We start from the raw sequence: 23,168 nt of genomic DNA, 5'->3' as shown, positions 1-23,168 counted from the left end.
TTGTATAGCTCTTGTATTAGTTGACCATCCAAGCTCTCTTAAGAGATCTTATTATCTGAAGTTGTCTAGGCACTGAACGCAAGTAACCACACAAAGTTTAGAAAAAACCCCACCACATATTTATTGAAAACATCAGATACTTTAAAAAATAAAACCAGAATCTTTAAAACTTGATTTTTTTTTTGTTCTTGCAGCAGCTCTCATGACCTATAAAGGTTTCCAATGATTTTAAGTCTACAATAAAAAATATTACACATCAAACTGGTTCATCATCAGTTTTCGGCTGTACTCATAGGCAAGGAACAATGCACCGTTGGCTGGGAAAGCTCGAATCATCGTAGGTTTCAGTCCCGAATACAAGGCAAAGACACCTGTCAATAAGAGTTAAAGCGTTAACAAAAGCTGCTGCTTGGAACGAGTCTCCCTCCCGTTTCTTAAAAGCTTAGGTGCAACTATAGCATTTTTAAAAATGAGGAATAATGGCATTATTTATATATAGAATAGTATAAACTACCCATGACCCTGAGATTAAGAGTCTCATGCTCTACTGCTTTAGCTATCCCAGAGGGCTTACATACTGCTATTCAGAGTAAATCCATTGAAATTAATGGACCCAAGTTAGTCGTAGCCATTTACTTTGAGTAAAAGTTAGTTGCATGCCACCCATACTGCTTAATACCAAAATGGGATTCATTTATGGTGAGGATTGCCTTAAAACAGACATAGGCAAACTCAGCCCTCCAGATGTTTTGGGACTACAACTCCCATCATCCCTAGCTAACAGGACCAGTGGTCAGGGATGGTGGGAGTTGTAGTCCCAAAACATCTGGAGGGCCGAGTCTGCCTATGCCTGCCTTAGCAGGAATTAGAGGCAGAGATAACAGAATAGTGAGTATAAATAAATAAAAACAAATATATAAAGGCTATTGAACACAAGACATTTAGTTCTAGGTATAGTCCACAATTTGTGTCAGTACGGATTCCTTGATATTCCCCGTCCCATAGCCCTGGTTGCGGTTTCGTTTTCTAACCTTCTTTCCGGAGCACACTTGCGAACGTTACCATGAAGCCTGCCTGTTTTCCAGCCATGGAAAGAACCTGAATTCTAGATTTGATGCAGTCAATGGGATAGACAGCAATCCAGAGACACATGCCACCGAAACCGCCGCTGATCATCAGTGCCACAGGACCTACAAAACCAAGCAGAGGTGGGATAAGACGTCTCGGCACCTGAAGCAAAACATCCATCCGTTTCCCTCACTCTAGTAGTGTAAAAACAAATTGTACACACACACACACACACAGAGCGATTGGGCCACGACATGCACAAACACTACAAGATGCATTAAATCTCCCAGGGACGGTCAGCAGCCAGATATAGATTGGACACATGGGGAGTTAATTTTAATTGTATGATACCTGTCTTTCCATTCCTACTTCATTGTCCCTTTGGCCTTTCTTGGGATGTGCTCTCAGCTGAGCCTCTGTGTGTGCTGCTAGCCAGCTGTTGAGATGACTGGTGTCTGCTCTATTGCAGGGAATGAGGACAACACTTGCCTCTCTCAAATGCTCTTGCTTTGGGGCAGGTGAGACCAAATGCAAAACTGAGGAGGATGTGGCGGTGTCAAAGAGCAAGTGTAGAATTCATCTCTACAACCATAATATACATAGGATGCACATCCTCTTAACACCCCATCACTAGTGCGACATGTAAAAATATATTCCAGTAATCCAGTTTCGTAAGAAATTGCCCAAATTGCCAATCAGTGTATTTTCAAACAACATGGCTGACTGCAGAACCAAGTTGATGCACTTCATAAACATTCGTTTATGGAAGGATTGGAAAAGTTTCATTCCCAACATTAGAAACACTGTAAAAAAAAAAAAAACCTCTGGAAGGTTGCTCTATCAGAACTATTTAGACTCATTTAAACCCCCTTAACAAGTCAAACAAGGTCCGTATAGTTAAAGCCATGGTTTTCCCAGTAGTGATGTATGGAAGTGAGAGCTGGACCATAAAGAAGGCTGATTGCCGAAGAATTGATGCTTTTGAATTATGGTGCTGGAGAAGACTCTTGAGAGTCCCATGGACTGCAAGAAGATCAAACGCATCCATTCTTAAGGAAATCAGCCCTGAGTGCTCACTGGAAGGACAGATTGTGAAGCTGAGGCTCCAGTACTTTGGCCACCTCATGAGAAGAGAAGACTCCCTGGAGAAGACACTGATGCTGGGAAAGATGGAGGGCACAAGGAGAAGGGGGCGACAGAGGACGAGATGGTTGGATAGTGTTTTTGAGGTTACCAGCATGAGTTTGACCAAACTGCGGGAGGTAGTGGAGGACAGAGGTGCCTGGCGTGCTCTGGTCCATGGGGTCACCAAGAGTCGGACACGACTAAACAACAACAACAACAAGTCAAACAACATACCTAATTCCTCTTTTGGCCTTCCAAATGCAAAAAATGTTCGGCTCAGTTCATATCCTCCAAAGAACAAAAAATAGCCTGGGATTTCGCGCAGCAAAGTGCTGGACCAGCCACGGTAGAATCCAAAGGGACCGTCCTTTTTCAGAACACCTTTCACTACTGACCAAACTGTACTAAGAGAGGAACAAGACTGTCAGAACAGTTACGTAAACGGAAACTGACTGTGTGAATTGTTATTTTTTGAAAGGGGGGGGGGCATTTGCTCAAGGCCTTGTACGCACAAGGCTGGCAGAAGCACAATTAGGAACGTCAAGCTCCTGTCCTAGAACATGGTGAAATAACGAAATAGTCACAGAAAATTAAATCGGAGGCTTCCGTTCCTCAAGAATCAAGTCCAGCTTCATCAGTGGTTTTGTACGATTTAGACAAGCAAATGTCCAGTCACTGGTTATCTCAGATGAAAATTGAGTTGCCAAACCACTTGTAAGATATGCCCAGGATCACAGTCTGAGCTCTAGATACACCTGAGGCCAAGCTCTAAAGCAGGGCTTCCCAAACTTGAGTCCCCAGCTGTTTTTGGACTACAACACCCATCATCCCTGACCATCCTGCTAGCTAGGGATGATGGGAGTTGCAGTCTCAAAACAGCTGGAGAACCAAGTTTGGAAAAGACTGCTCTACAGGAATAAGTGAATCACAGCCTCCTGTTGAAGGGAGAAACTTGCCATGATTAGGATAGATGCATGGGGATCCTTGAATAAACACCCCATCTTTATGAAACCACCATCTCTTGTGGTTTGGGCAGGGATATATACACACACACACACAACTGCCCAAGCTTATCACAGGGCCTTTTGCTGCTTCTGGACTGGGATGTGGCCTATGCAAGCCAGGCAGCAACTCTGTATATATAAAATAGTTCCATTCCCATACAGGAGATTCTTGAGCACTTGCCATTGCGGAAGCTTTAATTCTCTGCCATGCCTTTGCCTGCAATTCAGCTACAGCAAAGATACCTTATCCCCAAGACTGAGCAGGAAGCAATTCAAACCCTGTTTCAGGCAGCAATCATGGCAGCCTTTTATCCGTAGGATGCTTCCCATCAAGGGCAGCGGAATCTCTATCCAATGGACCTTGTTACAAGTCCCAATTTGGCTTGGATGTCCGTTTCCTCCAACCACACCCAACATCGTAGGTGGAGCTGGGTGTGGGGCAGGCGAGGTCATTGCTTTCAAGGAACCACTGGAGCTGAAACTGAGCGCCCAATTATCCTTTTTCAAGCTGGGCTCAACTGGGACAAGCTGCTCTCCATCTGCGTACCAAAGCCGAGGAGAGGGGAGGAGACGCAGGGCTTCTGCCACCCGTCAAAAGTTGGCCCTTGGGCGGTGGGGGAGATAAGTCCGCCACCCGCTTGATTTAAACCCTCCCTTTACCACTGCTATTAAAACACCTCTGTGTTTTACAACACCCCAATAATAATAATAATAATAATAATAATAATAATAATAATTTTTATTTATACCCCGCCCTCCCCAGCCAAGGCCGGGCTCAGGGTGGCTAACAAGCAATAATAAAAACAAGTTGAATGAATACAACTTAAAAACAAGATTAAAATACAACAATTAAAATACTGAAACATTAAAATATTAAAATGCAGCCTCATCACAGGGGAAGAAAGGGGGGGGAAGAGGGGGAGGGAATCAAATTGGCTCCAAGCCAAAGGCCAGGCGGAACAACTCTGTCTTACAGGCCCTGCGGAAAGAAATCAGATCCTGCAGGGCCCTGGTCTCATGAGACAGAGCGTTCCACTAGGCCGGAGCCAGTGTTGAAAAGGCCCTGGCTCTGGTTGAGGCTCACCTGACTTCCTTAGGGCCCGGGACCTCTAGGGTGTTGCTATATATGGACCTTAAGGTCCTCTGTGGGGCATACCAGGAGAGGCGGTCCTGTAGGTACGAGGGTCCTAGGCCATGAAGGGCTTTAAAGGTCAAAAGCAGCACCTTAAATCTGACCCTGTACTCCACCGGGAGCCAGTGCAGCTGGAAAAGAACTGGGTGAATATGCTCCCATGGCAGAGACCCCGTGAGGAGCCTTGTTGCAGCATTCTGCACCCGCTGGAGTTTCTGGGACAGCTTCAAGGGCAGCCCCGCGTAGAGCGAATTACAGTAGTCAAGCCTGGAGGTGACCGTCGCATGGATCACTGTGGCCAGGTTGGGGCAGGACTATCCGGCTCAGCCGGCACTGCTCTGTGCGTTGTTGTAGCAACGTTATGCCCTCACATAAAAAGGCTCCTACCTGGAGGGGAAAGTGCTACTGGAAGGGATGGGGATAAGTGCGTGCGAGGCCTGAGATGAATTGGGCCAAAGCATATGCAAGGCTGGATATCAAGAGGGGGAAGAACCAACAAGAGTCTTTGAGGCCGGCCCAACGGAAGCAGCAGCTTGCAACAACAGGAAGGGCACCATCTCTACAAGCAGGAGACATCTTGTCAGTACAAAGGATTAGCTGTCAGAACTGCTGGCTAAGAAACAGCGCTACAAACCAGTATGTCTCTGGTTTAATCTAGCCTCTCCCGCGAATTTGCGGGGCAAGTAGCCACACTTATCCTGAACCTACCCATCTGCAACATGAGAGGGATGAGAATACTGACACAGTTGTAAGGGCAACGCATGTGAAACAGTCTGAATGCTCAAAAGGAGTGTGCAGAAATGTTAAGTATTGCTGTTTATGGCTTTGGGGAATGCACACTTAACAGATTTTGTTGAGTACAGCACAAAGCATTGTTCTGGACAGGAGCTTCTAAACCAGGGGTCGGCAAAGTTTTTGTGGCTTAGGCCCATTCACGGTCCCGCAGACGCCACAGTGGGCCAGTGTGCGCGCACAGAACCACTATTTCCGGCATAGCTGTCAACTTACAGATTTGAAAATAAGGGACCAGCAGCCTCAAAAATAAGGGATCAGCAGCCAAAATAAGGGATTTTCCAAGCACAGGCATGTTCAACTTCTGAGCCCCTCCGAACCAAAGGCGGAAAGCCCAGCCAGCAGCCAAACGAAGCCTTAAGCGGTGGTTTCCACAGCACAGCAACCCGGCAAACGGGATGCAGCCAGGAAAACCACCGTCACCTCTCCGCTTGGAAGCGCTGAGCAAAGGCGAGTCCCCAGGCAATGCAGCCGATTTGATCGGCACAAGGCATGCAAGCTCCACCCCCCAGTCGTTCTTAGACTCCTTATTGGGTGAGCAACGCAGCCAAGCAACACAGTTGGAGCCTCCCTCCTCCCTGGCCGGCAGGGAGGGAGGGAGAGGAGCTGCTTCCTTTGAAACCCGGGAAATTTAAGGGACATCATCAATAAGGGACAGCAGCGGGACACAGCACTGGGATAAGGGACTGTCCTGCCAAACAAGGAACGGTTGACAGCTATGATTTCCGGAGGAGGTGTGTGCAGCTTCCCATTGACTGCAGGAGCTTCCTGCAGCCAATGGGAAGCCGGCCAGCATTGCGGAAGGTAGTCCCTGCTCTGCTCAATGCAGGTTTAGTGTGGCACATGGGAGCCAACCAGCCGAGTGGGCAGCGGGGGTCTATAGGCCGGTTAAACGACCCCCATGGGCTGCTTATGGCCGATGGGCCTTAGGTTGCTGACCCCTGTTCTAAACAATACTTACTTGTGTCCGTGCACGATCTTCCCAGATAACTGCATTTCGTGCATGGCCTGCAGGCGACACTTCACAAGTTCTGTGGGACAGAGGACCAAGGTGGCAAAGGCAGAAGCAAAGGACCCAGCGGCAGCATTTTGAAGGTCACTGCAAGAAAGACAAATTGTGTTTGGCACACGGGAGTCAGAAGCTTTGACTTGCAACACAACGGTGGCCATGCAGAGTTCCAGTTCTCCCTGCAGAGGAGCACCTTATGACAACAGAATGGTCCCACTCACAGAAGCAGGGGACACTGTTAGTACAAGGATCAGGGCATCTGGCTTTCAGTGCAGAATCAGGATAGGAAGAGATGTACTGAATCAAGTAGTCCATCCCAGCTGTCAGGCAGGATATGGATAACTGAAGTATCACTGGTTGATGCCTTTCCTACCAAACTCCTCTAGCAAACTTCTAAGGAATTTCCCAGCCACAAGAAGCAACTTATTCCATAAAGCTACAACGGGGTGATTCCAACTAAGACTCAAAACAGATTCACTAAAATTAATGGACCGAATTTAGTCATTTCCATTGGTTTCAGTGGGTCCACTCTGACAAACATTGGATACAACTCAATTGTCTTAAAATTTCATTTACATCCTCTCTCCTTTAGTTGTCCTTTCTCTGTTAAACATGTTTGAGAACAGAATCACATACAGCTAATATATTTCTTCATATGGTGTATGCTGATGTTGCTTTTGTTTTTCCATAAATGTTCTGTTATATAAAATATTAATGTATTATATGATTCCCACCCCCTTTCGCTTATGCCATGGGTAGGCAAACTAAAGCCCGGGGGCTGGATCTGGCCCAATCACCTTCTCAATCCGGCCCGTGGACGGTCCGGGAATCAGCGTGTTTTTACATGAGTAGAATGTGTGCTTTTATTTAAAATGCATCTCTGGGTTCTTTGTGGGGCATAGGAATTTGTTCTATTTTTTTTCCGTTTCAAACTATATTCCGGCCCTTGACAAGGTCTGAGGGACAGTGGACTGGCCCCCTGCTGAAAAAGTTTGCATTGTATGTTTTTCTCCAAGTTGCTTGGAGACCTTCAGGTGCCAAGCAGCTAAGAAGTTTAAAAAATAAAAAATACAATACAGTGGTACCTTGGGTTACAGATGCTTCAGGTTACAGACTTCCCTAACCCAGAAATAGTACCTTGGGTTAAGAACTTTGCTTCAGGATGAGAACAGAAATCGTGCTTCGGTGGCGCGGCAGCAGCAGGAGGCCCCATTAGCTGAAGTGGTGCTTCAGATTAAGAACAGTTTCAGGTTAAGAACAGACCTCCAGAACGAATTAAGTTCTTAACCCGAGGTACCACTGTAAAATAATCAAGCCATACATTGTGCAGCTAGTAAAAGGACTGTTCTCCTAGCCCTGCCTGTTTTGATACTTATTTTTAGCATCTCCTAGTGACAAGAATGGTATATGAGGGAATCGGAAAGTCGGTCACCAACCTCAACTCTGCTTTCTTGTCTAGTCCAACGATTCTCCTCACAATGTTTTGGCAAAAGCCGTAACACATGAAGAGCACTGCGTTTTCGGCAATGTTAGCGACCAGAGCCGGGGTGGTGCCCTTGTAGAAGCCTCGAAACCCCACTTGCTTGTAAGTCTTCACAAAACAGTCCACAAGCCCTCGGTACATGGCAGGGAATGTCTGCATTTTCACCTTGGCGGTATCGAATGGCTGGCCAGTAATCACACAGGCAGTGCCTCCTGCACAAAAAACCACAACAATCATTTGCAAACATGAGAAGTCTCCCTGCGACAGCACAAATTTAATCTCTTCACTCACCAATGCACCTTATGGATGAAGGTTTTAAATAGGTTTCCTTAAGTAATATATCGTTTCAGCTATATTTCGTAAACCATCCTGCAATCTTAACAGAGGAAGGGCAGTTTTTTTAAAAAATGAAACAAAAGCAAATAAAGCAAAATGAAATGAGTTTCTGAAAGAGCTAAAATTATGAGAAAAAGCGATGTGGCATGCTTAAAAGTAGCAACTGCTAGAATGAATAGGCACTGCACTACAATGGTACCTTGGGTTACATACGCTTCAGGTTACATATGCTTAAGGTTACATACGCTTCAGGTTACAGACTCCGCTAACCCAGAAATAGTACCTCGGGTTAAGAACTTTGCTTCAGGATGAGAACAGAAATCGTGCTCTGGCGGCGCGGCGGCAGCAGGAGGCCCCATTAGCTAAAGTGGAGCTTCAGGTTAAGAACAGTTTCAGGTTAAGTACGGACCTCCGGAACGAATTAAGTACTTAACCCAAGATGCCACTGTACTTCATTCCAGAGAATACTACCAATTAATTTCCTTTCAGTACAAATGCACGTGCTGCAAAGCTGTAATATCAAGAGCCAGAATGACTTGAGTCCAACAGCACAGTGGTACCTTGGTTCTTGAACGAAATCCGTTCTGGAAGCCCGTTCAGCTTCCAAAATATTTGAAAACCGAGGCACGGCTTCTCATTGGTTGCAAGAGCTTCTTGCACTCAGTGGAAGCCGCATCGCACGTTCAGGTTGCGAAAAACATTCGAAAACAGAAACATTTACTTCTGGGTTTTCGGCTTTCGAGAACTGAAACGTACAACGGAGGCATTTGGGAACCGAGGTTCCATTGTAGTTAAATAGCCACATCCTCTCTGTACTACTGTACTTCAGCGTTGTCAGGGAGTGGGCGAGAGGGATGGGATAGCCTCAATATGAGGCCCTGAGCTCCTTGGAAAAACGATGGGACACGTGTAAAAAATGTAATATAATAACAACCTGATACTATATGATGCTTCTTCTGAATAGTGTTTGCAAAACAGTGGGCAGCAACAGCCTGACTTTTTCCTAATCTTCACCCCCCACCCCCCAGTGCGCACACACATTGGTGCAAAATGCCTTGTTGTTGTTTAGTCATTTACTCGTGTCCGACTCTTCGTGACCCCATGGACCAGAGCACGCCAGGCACTCCTGTCTTCCACTGCCTCCCGCAGTTTGGTCAAACTCATGCTGGTAGCTTCGAGAACACTGTCCAACCATCTCGTCCTCTGTTGTCCCCTTCTCCGTGTGCCCTCCATCTTTCCCAACATCAGGGTCTTTTCCAGGGAGTCTTCTCTTCTCATTAGATGGCCAAAGTACTGGAGCCTCAGCTTCAGGATCTGTCCTTCCAGTGAGCACTCAGGGCTGATTTCCTTAAGAATGAATCAGTTTGATTTTCTTGCAGTCCATGGGACTCTCAAGAGTCTTCTCCAGCACCATAACTCAAAAGCATTGATTCTTCGGCGATCAGCCTTCTTTATGGTCCAGCTTTCACTTCCGTACATCACTACTGGGAAAACCATAGCTTTAACTATACCAGGGATCAGCAACCCGCGGCTCCGGAGCCGCATGTGGCTCTTTTACACCTTTGCCGCGGCTCCGGGGCGGATACTAGCGAGGGGAGGAGGCGCATTGTGCGACCCGACACTCCCCACTGTGGCGGGCGCTGTACTGGCTGTGACGTCGCATGGGGGCGGTGCGTGCGTTAGTCACGCACCGTCCCGACGTCACCTTCCCGCCCGCTGTCAGATTGCGGCTCCGGAGATATATTTGTTTTAAATGTCGCAATGGTTTTGCGGCTCCCAGTTTTTTTCCCCTTTGGAAACGGGTCCAAGTGGCTCTTTTTGTCTTAAAGGTTGCAGACCCCTGAACTATACAGACCTTTGTTGGCAAGATGATGTCTCTGCTTTTTAAGATGCTGTCTAGGTTTATCATTGCTTTTCTTCCAAGAAGCAGACGTCTTTTAATTTCGTGGCTGCTGTCACCATCTGCAGTGATCATGGAGCCCAAGGAAGTAAAATCTCTCACTGCCTCCATTTCTTCCCCTTCTATTTGCCAGGAGGTGATGGGTCCAGTGGCCATGATCTTCGTTTTTTTGATGTTGAGCTTCAGACCATATTTTGCGCTCTCCTCTTTCACCCTCATTAAAAGGTTCTTTAATTCCTCCTCACTTTCTGCCATCAAGGTTGTGTCATCTGCACAGAGACCTATATTGTGGAGCCACTGTCTCTCAAAGGCCAAAGGCCAGGAGTGGCTGAATTTGGAGAAAATAGTGCTGGCTTCACTCCTGGCCCATGAAACCATGCTCCCCCAAGCCGGCCCACACAAAAAGCTTGATCCCCACACCCTAAACAAATCCATGCCTCATGGAGGCTCCCCAGAGCAAAGCTATGTACCCAGCCAAAAATAAGTGTTTGTCCTGAAGTCAATGGCGGAGCGTAGGCCTGCGCTGCCCAGGGCAGGTGCCCTTCTGAGGGGGGCGTGGCGTGGAGGGCCCTCAGGTGCCCGGAGCGTAGCGTGCGCCCTGCCGCTGGGGGCGGAGCGAGCCTCCTATGGGGGCAGAGGCGGACATTCAGCGCACCGCCCGCCAGCGACTCCCAAGCCGTCAAAATGAAGGGGGAAATATCGCTGGCAAAGCGGCACAGCTGGCCCCTTACCCCATCAGCTCGGGGGAAGCTTGGGAGGTGTGGGCGTACCGAATGTCACCCACCTCAGTGAGGGCACCGGGGGCGCGCCGCCCACTTTCCTAGGCTCCTACCTGAACTCACAGCTCTTGGCAGCCATTCTGAACCTGGAGAGCTGTGAGCAGCTAGCAATTGTGAAAAGCAGCCATGCCCAACTTACTGCTAGAACAGTTGCCTCTTTTTTTGCTAGGAGAGGGAAGATACAACAACAAAAAAAGCAACATCAGCCGGCTTGATGTTTAGGCTAACTTTCAAAGAAAAATAAACAGCTGTTCTTGTGAAACAATGCTATTACCTTAAAAAACCCTGTGATGGAATATGCAGAAATGGATAAATTAACTGGAAAAATTAGAAACCAACGCGATCAGAGATTCACCGAGGACTGGAACAAATTTACAGAGTATATGAAAACTGTGTGTGATCAGGAAATAACGCTTGTTGGATTTCAAGAAGCTTTGTGGGGGGAAAAAATAAACTGGAATGTCGCTTAAAAGAGAAGATAAAATAGGGATTGTCAAAGTGCAACATAAATGTATGAAATGTGAGAAGTTGTGATAAATATGAAAATTGTCAGATAGGCTGATGGAAGTCTAAAAGAATGTATAAGTTAAATTGGATGTTTTTGTAAATTGTAAATGGATTGGTTATTGGAAATCTGAATAAAAATTAATTTAAAAAAAACACACCTGTGATTTATTTTATCCTCACCACAGCACTGTGAAGGAGGTTAGGCTGACAGTAACTCAACATCACGTAAGAAGCTACATGGCTTAGTGATGATTTGAACCTGGGTCTTGCAGCTCCTAGTCTGGCACTCAACTGGGTTCCTGACTGGAGATGCAGGCAGTGGGAGAAACTTTTATATAAAACAAAACAAACCCTAATGAAATAAAAAACCAGTAAGATGCTATTTACACAGTAAGTACTCTTGGAATATTTGTCTGCAGACTAATAGGAGGTCAACTGACTGGTGTACTAACCCTGTATTGGTTCAATAACGTGAAACACAGAAAACAAATTTATCTTGTCTCCGGTTGCCTTTATTGCTCAACTTTTATGTGTGACGTATTTTGAAATGCTCATGAAAGCTAACACTAAATGAATTCAGAGCCACAGCTGGAAAACTATTAAGACAGGCACGTTTAGACTTTTACCTTTCAGCAATAGCCAAGATTTCACTGAAGGAAAGCACCACAACAGAAGATGGTGATGCATGGTGAAGTCAACATGTTCTCTCCCTCAGCACCTTTAAGGACCGGCATTGCTGTCACCTGGAGAAGGGCTATCAGTTTCTAAAGGATCTTGGGAAAATAGGATTTCCTCAGACTTACCTACAGCCCCTGCTGTGAGGTCAATGGCAGCTTGGATGACAGGGTTTGTTTTCATGTTTCCCACTGGTTTTGTGGCGGCTCTAAATCATCAGGTTTGCTGCAGCCCACAGGGAGATGTGATGGGTACTTCTAAAAGGGCGAAAAGAAGAAAACGATTGCGCCTGCACATTGAACAACATCAAATGAAAGAATGAAAGGATTAACAAACATAAAACAAGACTTGAGTATGATATAGTTTTAGATTTCAGACTTACAGTTATGAGAAAAATTAAGTACCGTATTTTTCGCACCATAGGGCGCACCGGACCATAGGGCGCACCCAGTTTTTTTGGGGGGAAATAAAGGGGGGGGAATTATTTTTCCCCCCCAGGCGCAGGGCTGGGGCGGGGGAAGCTCGAGCTTCCCCCGACCCCAGCCCCCAAAGAGGCAGCTCTCTGCAAGCCATGGGAGCGCTCCCACTGCTTGCTGAGAGGTGCGCGAAGCCTGGACGCGCTGAGCTCAGCGCGCGCAGGCTTCGGCATGCAGGCAACTCTCCGCAAGCAGCGGGAGCACTCCCGCTGCTTGCGGAGAGGTCCGCGAAGCCTGGACGCGCTGAGCTCAGCGCGCGCAGGCTTCGGCATGCAGGCAAGTCTCCGCAAGTAGCGGGAGCGCTCCCGCTGCTTGCGGAGAGGTCCGCGAACCTGGAGAGCATGAGGGGTCGGTGCGCACCGACCCCTCTCACTCTCCAGGCTTCAGCGAAAGTCTGCATTCGCACTATAGGACGCACACACATTTCCCCTTCATTTTTGGAGGGGAAAAAGTGTGTCCTATGGTGCGAAAAATACGGTACACCCTCTTTGAATTCTGTAGTTTTACACATCAGGACATAGTCAAAACAAAAAAAATTCCTTCCAGTAGCACCTTAAAGACCAACTAAGTTAGTTCTTGGTATGAGCTTTCGTGTGCATGCACACGAAAGCTCATACCAAGAACTAACTTAGTTGGTCTTTAAGGTGCTACTGGAAGGAATTTTTTTTGTTTTGACTATGGCAGACCAACACGGCTACCCATCTGTAACTGGAACATCAGGACATAATAACAATAAACTTGTTCCTTAGCAGGTCTTAAAATTAGGTTAATACAACCTCAGGTGAACACATGGCGCATTATACTGTGGGCCAAAATTCCTCCATAACAGGAGGCAGGGGGACAACAATACCTTTGCTGAGAGTAAGAATCTTACCAATATCAGCAACCCACCAGCATCACACATACACACTCAAAACTTTATCCAGTTGTCATCCCCATACATCTAGGCCTGTCATGAGTGTGTGTACATACTTATACAAATTATTGTATGCATGGATATGACAGTTTAAAATACATTAAGATTCAGGGACCAGGAGAAGGCTGTGAGAATGTATGGTCCCTTTATTAAGTAAACAATCTAGGTAGATTAGGAACATTACAGACAAAAAGCACACTATAAAAGGGAAGCATTTAGCACACACTAAACTGTGCTGCAGTAACATTATCCTATAATCCCACATGTTTTCCCCAGTCCTTCTAATTCCTAATGCAACCTACTTAAACACAAGTACAGTGGTACCTCGCAAGACGAATGTCTCGCAAGACAAAAAACTCGCTAGACGAAAGGGTTTTTTGTTTTTTGAGCTGCTTTGCAAGACGATTTTCCCTATGGGCTTGCTTCGCAAGACGGAAACGTCTTGCAAGTTTGTTTCCTTTTTCTTAACACCGTTAATACAGTTGTAACTTGACTTCCATAGAACGCGGTGTGGTAGCCTTTTTTGAGGTTTTTTAAGACTTTGGTGATTTTTGAAGCTTTTCCAAAACTTTCCCGACACCGTGCTTCGCAAGACGAAAAAAATCACAAGACGACAAAACTCGTGGAACAAATTAATTTCGTCTTGCGAGGCACCACTGTTACAAGGTAAGTCATGCTGGTTCTGAAAGAATTGCCAAAATCAAATGATTCAGACAAAGCCATATTAAAAAGTGCAACGGGGAACATTTTCATGCATCAACTGTTCTCAACCCTTACCAAAGTGAGCCTGCAAAACAAAAGAACAAAACTTGAACATCCTTTCCAGTAACGCCACAGGCGGGGAACAGCTTTTGGTTTTTTTAAAAAAGAGATTGTTGTACAATCCTTAAGCATTCAATATTTTTTTAAAAAACTTTATCCCCATCAACACCATCAGTCCAGTGCCAGGATTGGAGTGCCTTATGTCTGGATGGAAAGGGGAAGCTCATGTAGTCAATTAACCACTTTGGTTAATCAATTAGTTATTGTTTTTTATTATTAACAAATAAACCACTTATACTGTCACAAAAAAATTGATTTCTAGCCTCTCTCCCAGTTTCGGAAGTTGCTGCCATTCCAACAGAAAAACAACTCAGCAATCTCTTTGGAGGGGATGGGAATCTTACTACTGTACTGTAATCTCAATGAACTACCAAAACCAAAAGGATACCATACCTATGGGTGGATCTGAACTAGTGAAAAGCACGTTTTGCTGATGTAAGTAAGATGACACACCCAATTTTCAGTGATCTCCCCTATCTATCATTCTCATGCCCAACTTTCCATAGGCATCTGGTTGGGCATAGAAATCGTTAAAAATGATTGCCAAGTGCTTGCAGATATCTTTTAATATCATCATTTAACATTATAATTGTTTAGCATTGCCAGAAGGTCAAACTAAAATCCCTTGCTGTCCCTAAAGCGCTTTATGTGCATCTTCATCAAATGCAAACTTGCCAAGCCCCCAAAATAACAGCAGATGTGAATCCCTCACACCCAAAACCACATTTTTTAAGACCCGCCACCGGAGAAATTTGCAGAAAATGAAGTTGCATCCCCTAAAATGACACGCCTGCTGCTGCCAAAGCAAGGGCACCGAGCAAGTTCTGGGGCCTTGCGAGGCAGGGAGGCGCAAGGGGGCTTCCTAGGCGGGATTACGCACGGGCGGAAAATGCGCGCCCGGCCTGGGCTCTCGCAACAGCTGATCTCCAAGGGGCGCCCGGCTGGTGCGCCACGTGGGCGCCTGTTGCTGCAGCAGCAGCAGCGCGCCCCCCTCGCCGCCTTACCTGCAGCCGCCGCGCCTCGCCCCCCGCTCGCCCGCATCGCCTGCCCCGGACCCCTCGGGGTGCCCGCCGCGGATCCTTTATAAAGCAGCCGGCTTTGGAGGCGCGCGCCCGGCAAAAAGAGCAGCAGCAGGAGGAGGAGGAGGAGCTGCTGCCGCCGCCGCTGCGCGGCCTGGGAAGCGGAACCCGACGCCCGCCCCGCCAGGGGGCGAAGCTGGCCGGCGGCTCCGCAGACGCCCGGGAGGCGGGAACGAAGGCGGACGCCCAGGCGGGCTGGGAAAGTCTCCGCCTTCGAGTCTCCGCTCCAAGCGATAGACCCCCCCCATAACCTCTCGTGTGTGTGTGTGTGTGTGTGTGTGTGTCTATATATGTATATATTTAAATTTTCTGTTTTACAATTTTAAGTACTCATTTTTACACCCTTAAGATATCAGTGACTTCCCTTCTTCACTTTCCATGGTTCATTTTACATATCATAAATCCCTGCATATTTTATAAAAACTATACCATTCAGTTAATAATAATAATAATAATAATAATAATAATAATAATAATAATAATAATAATAATATATTTATACCCTGCCCATCTGGCTGAGTTTCCCCAGCCACTCTGGGCGGCTCCCAATCAAGTGTTAAAAACAGTACAGCATTAAATATTACATTATATTCAATATAACTTAATTATACTGTTGAATTTATCTTAATGCTGCCAGCATTTTCAGCTGTACACTGTTATTTCCCATATATTCAATAAAGTTTTTCCAATCTTTAATAATAATAATAATAATTTTATTATTTATATCCCGCCCATCTGGCTGGGTTTCCCCAGCCACTCTGGGCGGCTTCCAACAAAACACTAAAATACAATAACCAATTAAACGTTAAAAGCTTCCCTAAACAGGGCTGCCTTCGGATGTCTTCTAAAAGTTTGGTAGTTATTTTTCTCTTTGACATCTGAAGAACATATGTTCTTCTTGTTCTCTTATTCTATATATTAAGTCTGCGAGCTGCACATATTCTGTCAATTTACGGTAAGTTGCCATTCTTCTTTAGTTGGGACCTTGCTCGTTTTCCATTTTTGGGCTGACAAAACACAGGCCGCAGTAGTGTCATACATAAATAACCTTTTTTGACACATGGGGATTTCAGTCTGAATTAACCCCAACAGAAAAGGACTCTTTTTTCCAATTCATTCTGCATCATTTCATAATGGGTTTTTTGTTCTTTCAATCCATCAAACGTCTCAGCTTTCAAAACCTGCCCCCTGGAAGGAAGAAAAGTGTGCCCATAAGAGTAGCTTCTTGCACAGCCTTCCTTTTCATTTTGCTATTAATCTATTTTAATTCCCATCAGAGTTTTACCGTATCTTGCATACAAATACAAAATAAACGGCATACGTAAAGAATGCAGTGTGTGTTTGTCATGTAAGCATATAACCAATAAATGACAGTGTCCTTTCTAATGGTTCTTACACCGCCTTTGTTACAACTACTGTACTTCTATTGTACTAGAAGTATGTTGCGCAGGTCTTTAACCCCATGCTTAAAAATAAAATTTTTCCCTTCACTATTTATTGCTGTGTTTATAGGAACTGCATTAGAAGTGCAATAGCTCGTGCAATGTATCTGGACCAGTTTCGAAGGGGTTGAAGCAGTCACCACACCATGCATTTTAAAATTAAGTTGCCCTCTTGTGACCAAACTGGAGAGCTGAGAAAATGTTAAAGAACCTGAACTGGAACTGAAACAGAATACATAACAATTTGACTTTCTAACTGTAGCATGCGAGGGAAATGGAAAGGACCCATGGATGGTTAAGTCCAGTCAAAGGCGACTATGGGGTTGTGGCGTTCATCTCGTTTTTAGGCTGAGGGAGCTGGTGTTTGTCCACAGACAGCTTTCCGGGTTGTGTGGCCAGCATGACTATACCGCTTCTGGTGCGCGGAGGACTGTGATGGAATCCAGAGTGCACAGAAAACGCCATTTACCTTCCCGCCGCAGCGGTATCTATTTGACTACTTTCACTAGTATGCATGTGAACCCACCCTTGAAACCTTAGATATTTAACAGACACTATGTGGGTTAAACCACAGAGCCTAGGACATGCTGATCAGAAGGTTGGTGGTTCGAATCCCTGCGACCGGGTGAGCTCCCGTTGCTCGGTCCCTGCTCCTGCCAACCTAGCAGTTCGAAAGCACGTCAAAGTGCAAGTAGATAAATAGGTACCACTCTGGCGGGAAGGTAAACTGCATTTCCGTGCGCTGCTCTGGTTCGCCAGAAGCGGCTTAGTCATGCTGGCCACATGACCCAGAAGCTGTACCAATAAAGCCAATAAAGCGAGATGAGCACCGCAACTTCAGAGTCGGCCACAACTGGACCTAATGGTCAGGGGTCCCTTTACCTTTAAAGCTGGTTCTGTTTGCCAAGATCTTCACAGAAAATTTCATGGTTTCAGAGTGCTAATCTAGTCTATACAGTTCATAATCATGATTCAACAAGACTAGGCTTTTGTCCTTTAGGAGAAGCATTAAAATACACTTGATCTGACTTTTAAATGATCTTTTATTGCTTTCCAGAAAATAGAACAATGAAAACAGTAAAATAAAATAAAAAATCCACCCTCAAGGAATAGGAGAAGAGTAGTCACAGCATTGGTGCTAAACATCCATGCAGTTATCTCTATGCTGCTAAACTTTTATATGACTATTCCCACAGATTTGGGTGGTGTTTAGGACAGTTCCCCTAGCTTACACTGCCACTAAAAGAAACATTATTAATTATTTGTATCTCTGGCAACTCATTTAAAGGGAAAGCGACCCATAGAAAAACTTGGCCTGTTGTTACCATGCTTTCTTGAAGGCTGGCTCCTAGCTTTATTTATAATCCCTCCACACCTGTGCTTAATTTTCTGCTTTACCAAATTTTGGCCAGGCTTCTTCGTTCCCTGACCCTCATTCCCACAACTATGCTGGTCAACTCTACAAAGTGGACCTTTTATCACTTTCCCTCCTCATATCTGGTTATGTTTGTGCAGCCTCCAGGTGTCAAAAATCGCCTTCGGTTGGGATATTTCTTTTGGTTTGATGCAAACGGGAAGAAGCAGTGACAGGCAGAAAGGAGGGGTGTTGCATTTTTCACCATGATCAGGATATGCAAATAATCCTTCCCTAAGGTAAAGGGGCCCCTGACCATTAGGTCCAGTCGTGACTGACTCTGGGGTTGCGGCGCTCATCTCGCTTTATTGGCCGAGGGAGCCGGTGTACAGCTTCCGGGTCATGTGGCCAGCATGACTAAACTGCTTCTGGCGAACCAGAGCACTGCACGGAAATGCCGTTTACCGTCCCGCCGGAGCGGTACCTATTTATCTACTTGCACTTTGACATGCTTTTGAACTGCTAGGTTGGCAGGAGCAGGGACCGAGCAACGGGAGCTCATCCCATCGCGGGGATTTGAACCGCTGACCTTCTGATTGGCAAGTTTAACCCACAGCGCCACCCGCGTCCCTTTGAGAATAAAGCCATATCATTAAACAAATACAAGCTCATACAATGCGGTTTCCAAGATAAAGAAGTGTTTTTGTTTTGCTTTTTTAATTGAAATAACTGTACAGAATTTGTGAAATTTGCCCAGAATATTTTTTTTAAAGTAAAAACAAACAAAAAGCCACAAGCAAGGACTTTGCAGGACAGAGGTTGAACAGATAATTTGGGGTGGGGTGAAAAGTGTGAAAAGACTTTTACTGTCAAGTAGCATCTACTGGAGAGCATGATGAACAGGGTGCATTACACAGAAGGACAAAGAAAGGGTGATTTAATCACAGGTTCTGGAAACTTGGATGGATGGGAAATGAGAAGAGGCGCAAGGCAAAAGAACACTTGTTTGGTCACATTAAAAAAATCGCCTTTAGTAATGAGCCACCATGGCTCTTCTACTTAAAGTTTTATGTACTATGGCCTACCTGCCTGGATCGTTTTTCTTTTTCTTAAAAAATGTTAACATATCCAGATTCTTTCTTTCTTAAGTTTTTGACTTGGAGGTGGTTGCTGTTAGGCGACAGAGTTCCCTCCAAGCAATGAGGATGCCATCTTATTCCCCAAGGAGAGAATAGTTAATGGCTTCCCAGTAGGAAAAGCCACCAATTCATCAAAGAAAACAGAACCTTTTTATTAGGTAAAGGGACCCCTGACCATTAGGTCCAGTCGTGACTGACTCTGGGGTTGCAGCGCTCGCTTTAAATCTTTAAAGCTTTAAAATCTCGCTTTATTGGCTGAGGGAGCCGGCGTACAGCATGTGGCCAGCATGACTAAGCCGCTTCTGGCGAACCAGAGCAGCGCACAGAAACGCCGTTTACCTTCCCACCAGAGTGGTACCTATTTATCTACTTGCACTTCGTGCTTTCGAACTGCTAGGTTGGCAGGAGCTGGGACCGAACAATGGGAGCTCACCCCGTCACGGGGATTCAAACCGCTGACCTTCTTTTCGGCGAGTCCTAGGCTCTGTGGTTTAACCCACAACGCCACCCGCGTCCCCCCAACCCCCCCTATATTTGCCCAGTTTGGAGACAAGCCAAAGAGAGAAGTTATTTGGGCCAAGACTAGGAGACATCACCTTCTCAAAGGTTGCTTTGTTTCCTGGCAAATGGGTCTTCAAAAAACACCAACACAGATACAGCAGTCTCTGAAGTGATGCTGAAAGCATTTTAACAGTCACTCTTCCAAAGTTTAATTGTTTTGTCATTTTCTAGAGCTGCTGAGGCAATGATGTTCTCCGTTGGATGGCAGGCTGTAGAGATCACAACATCTGTATGCCCTTGCAGCTTCTGTACAATCTCTTTTGTTTGGAGGTTCCAAATGTAAACCAGATTGTCCTCTGAACCAGACACGATCCACTTTCCACCAGTAACAGAGAAGTTGGCAAAGATGCAGTACTTCTCAGTCTTGTGGCCTGTGTAGGTCTTTAGGCACTTGCCTTTGCTGTAGTCCCAGAGCTTAAGAGTGTTGTCCAACGTTGCTGCTAGAATATATTTGCCATTGGGAGAGAACTTCACAAAAGACACAGGGGGATTGTCATCATCAACCAGTGTTTTCAAACACTGTCCTGATGCTGTATCCCAGATCCGGCAGAGGCCGTCATAGCTGCTGGATATTATCAAGGAGCCATCGCGGTTAAAATGCACTGCTGAAACTGGGTCAGAATGGGCTGGCAAGGTTTTTAGGCACTTCCCGGTTTTGACTTCCCATATCCTCACACTCTCATCAAAGGATCCTGAGACAATGAGGTTTGACTGTGGGTTGAAATTGCAGCAGAAGGCATAGTTGCTGTGCCCCTGCAGGGTTTTCAAGCATTTCCCCGAGCTCACATCCCAAATTTTGAGAGTTTTGTCATCTGAGGCAGATACAAGCAGGTTTGAATCCGATGACCAAGCGACATCAGAGATTTCCAGCTTGTGGCCAGATACGGTTTTCTCAAATTTGCCGTCATAGGCGCCCCAGATTTTTATAAGCGTATCGGCCGAAGAACTGGCCAGCCACTCCCCACTGGGACTGAATTTCACTGATGAGACAGCTTTTGTGTGTCCTGCCAGCGTGAACTTCAGGGCATAGTTTGGTTTTACAGGGGCAGGCTTGCCCTGATTGGTTGAAGAGGAGGTTGTTGATTGTGTTTTGGTTGATTCTGAATCTGGCTTCTTCTCTTCCGTTGCCATGGCTGTGAAAACTAGCAAGCCAGGATCTGGGCACTTCACAGGATGGAAGTGCAAGCCAGTTCAAAGGAGGCTGGGGCAACTTCAAATTCTCTACTCAGCTATTAAGCTCACTGGCTGCGACCTTGGTGACCCAGTCACTGCCTCTCAGCCTGTTATGTACTGAAGTTCTCACCCTGGGCCAACAGGAGGATACTGTAGATAGTTTTCACTCAGGTCCACATATGCAAATAAGGGATTGAAAGAGACGTTCAGTGATTGGATAGTTACAGAAAGTGGTTACTGTTGCGTTGTAGTGGAGCTCTGTATAAGCAGGCTGACTGAACCCTTCAGTTCAGTTCTGTTCTGGCCTGTGAATAAACAAGAGCTGTTTGAAGAATCGCTGTGTCGTCTGATATGTTCACCCACAACTTAACACAGCCTGACCTATGTCACATGGTTGCTGTGCAGACAGAATAGGGAGGTGGGCGGAAAGAACCACATATACCACTTTGAGCTCCCTTAAAAGCACGGGTAGAGGTGCTGCTCTCACCGCCGCCGCCTTCATCTCAGCGCTCGGTCAGAAAAGCAGCAGCAGCAACAGCACCTCACTTGAGGAAGAGGGGATACCCAGGGCCTCGCGCAGGTGCACTGAACAGACCCAGCTGGGAAAAAGCGACGCACACTCACAGCACCCACGCTCGCTGCAGCTCAAAGAAAACCGACGGTAGCAGCGGTGGCTTTGTGCAGGTCTTCTGTGTTTATACTAAAGCATGCCTTTAAAGCACCTTGGAAACACAGTTTCCTCCCCCCTCCCCAAATTCTGGGCACTGTAGTTTGTTAAGGGTTACTGCAAATTGTAATTTTGTGAGGGCTAAACTACAGTACCCAGAATTCTTTGGTGGTGGAGAATGTGCTTTGGATGTGCTTTAAAGATGTAGTGTATAGGAAGCAGTTATGTGACTTCCGTCTCTTGAAATGTCAGGGGGCTTGCCCCATGGGTTATAATTGTAAAGTTCTGGAGAATCTAGACGAGATTCAGAATTTTCACTCCCTTAGGATTTTCCCAAACTTGTGCCACAGCTTTTCCATACCGGTGCAAACCAATGCTATGCTTGCTCACCTGGAGTTCCCACCCATTTCAACGGAACTTTCCCTCAGTCTAAAATCCCAGCCTTATTCTGCTGACTTGTCATGGCTTGACAAATGCGCCCACTGGCAGCACAAGCTGGTTTTCTTAGAAGTATGTTCAACGAACTCTCCTTAGCGAACAGTAAAAATAGGAAAAGGAGGAAGGAAATAAACAAGTGAAGGGCAAGTCAGTATGGAGAGAAAGGAAAGAGGAGGACGGGGAAGGAGAAAGAGATGCATGAAGCAGGAAAGGAAAACCTCTGACAGTAAGAGCGGTTCGACAGTGGAATGGTTTTTAAGCAGAGGTTGTCTGACCATCTGTCATGGAGGCTTTAGCTGAGATTCCTGCATGGCAGGGGGTTGGGCTCGATAACCCTCGAGCATAGCTGTCAACCGTCCCTTATTTGGCGGGAAAGTCCCTTATCCCAGCGCCATGTCCCGCTGCTGTCCCTTTTTGATGATGTCCCTTAAATTTCCCGGGTTTCAAAAGAAGCAGCTCCTCTCCCTCCCTCCCTGCCGGCCAGGGAGGAGGGAGGCTCCAATTGTGTTGCTTGGCTGTGTTGCTCACCCAATAATGAGTCTAAGAACAACTGGGGGGGTGGAGCTTGCATGCCTTGTGCCAATCAAATCAGCCGTGTTGCCTGGGGACTCGCCTTTGCTCAGCGCTTCCCAGCGGAGAGGTGACGGTGGTTTTCCTTGTTGCATCCCCTTTGCCGGGTTGCTGCGCTGTGGGAACCACCGCTTGAGGCTTCGTTTGGCTGCTGGCTGGGCTTTCTGCCTTTGGCTCAGAGGGGCTCAGAAGTTGAAGAAACCTGTGCTCGCAAAATCCCTTATTTTGGCTGCTGATCCCTTATTTCCGAGGCTGCTGGTCCCTTATTTTCAAATCTATAAGTTGACAGCTATGCCCTCGAGGTCCCTTCCAGCTCTACAGCCCTCTGATTATATGACCTGCAACGAGAAACTAGGTCGACTTACCTAAATGTCCGCCCGTAGCCGCCAGAGGGAAGCGTGCTGAATCCATAAAGCACCCTATTTACAAAATGCCCATAAGGACGGGAGGAAGAAATAGCCAAATACGGATTTATAGGGCGCTTGGCTCTAGGTCTTCTTTAGGGCATGATTTGCACCTTGGTTCCTTGTGATGCCAACTCCCTGAAGTCTTGCATTGTATAGATTCCTTGGAAGGCGTACCAGCCAAAATGCCCACTTTTGCCCATTTCGGGAAACGGAAAAAACACTGCCCAAAACTCCCCTCGGGCGGCGGAGTCGGCGGGGTGATCATTTAAGCGACGGAACCAAACACCTGCGCTTGCGCGTTCTGGCCGGACGGA

At 46.3% G+C, this 23,168-nt stretch overlaps 1 protein-coding gene and 1 pseudogene across 3 annotated transcripts; both read right to left on the bottom strand.

The window, feature by feature from the left end:
* Nucleotides 1-96: 96 nt before the first annotated feature.
* Nucleotides 97-22,951, bottom strand: SLC25A15 (solute carrier family 25 member 15). 2 transcript variants are annotated; one of them, XM_028722117.2, is made up of 7 exons: nucleotides 22,813-22,951; nucleotides 11,939-12,067; nucleotides 7,567-7,825; nucleotides 6,083-6,220; nucleotides 2,428-2,597; nucleotides 1,032-1,190; nucleotides 97-371 (listed from the first exon to the last, which is right to left on the bottom strand). In XM_028722117.2, exons 2-7 carry the CDS (start codon nucleotides 11,991-11,993, stop codon nucleotides 250-252), a joined length of 903 nt encoding a protein of 300 aa, XP_028577950.2. In that variant the 5' UTR covers nucleotides 11,994-12,067; nucleotides 22,813-22,951; the 3' UTR covers nucleotides 97-249. The 2 variants fall into 2 exon arrangements, with proteins under 2 accessions (XP_028577950.2, XP_028577949.2); XM_028722116.2 differs by lacking the exon at nucleotides 22,813-22,951 and adding an exon at nucleotides 15,029-15,199.
* Nucleotides 18,621-22,949, bottom strand: LOC114593610 (WD repeat-containing protein 5 pseudogene; annotated as a pseudogene). Its single transcript, XR_013392397.1, has 2 exons — nucleotides 22,813-22,949; nucleotides 18,621-21,077 (listed from the first exon to the last, which is right to left on the bottom strand). The product of XR_013392397.1 is annotated as a WD repeat-containing protein 5 pseudogene (transcript).
* Nucleotides 22,952-23,168: the final 217 nt, after the last annotated feature.

Source organism: Podarcis muralis, chromosome 3 (assembly GCF_964188315.1).
Source record: "Podarcis muralis chromosome 3, rPodMur119.hap1.1, whole genome shotgun sequence".
Taxonomy (NCBI): Eukaryota; Metazoa; Chordata; class Lepidosauria; order Squamata; family Lacertidae; genus Podarcis; species Podarcis muralis.
This window is presented reverse-complemented; position numbering and strand designations above follow the sequence as displayed.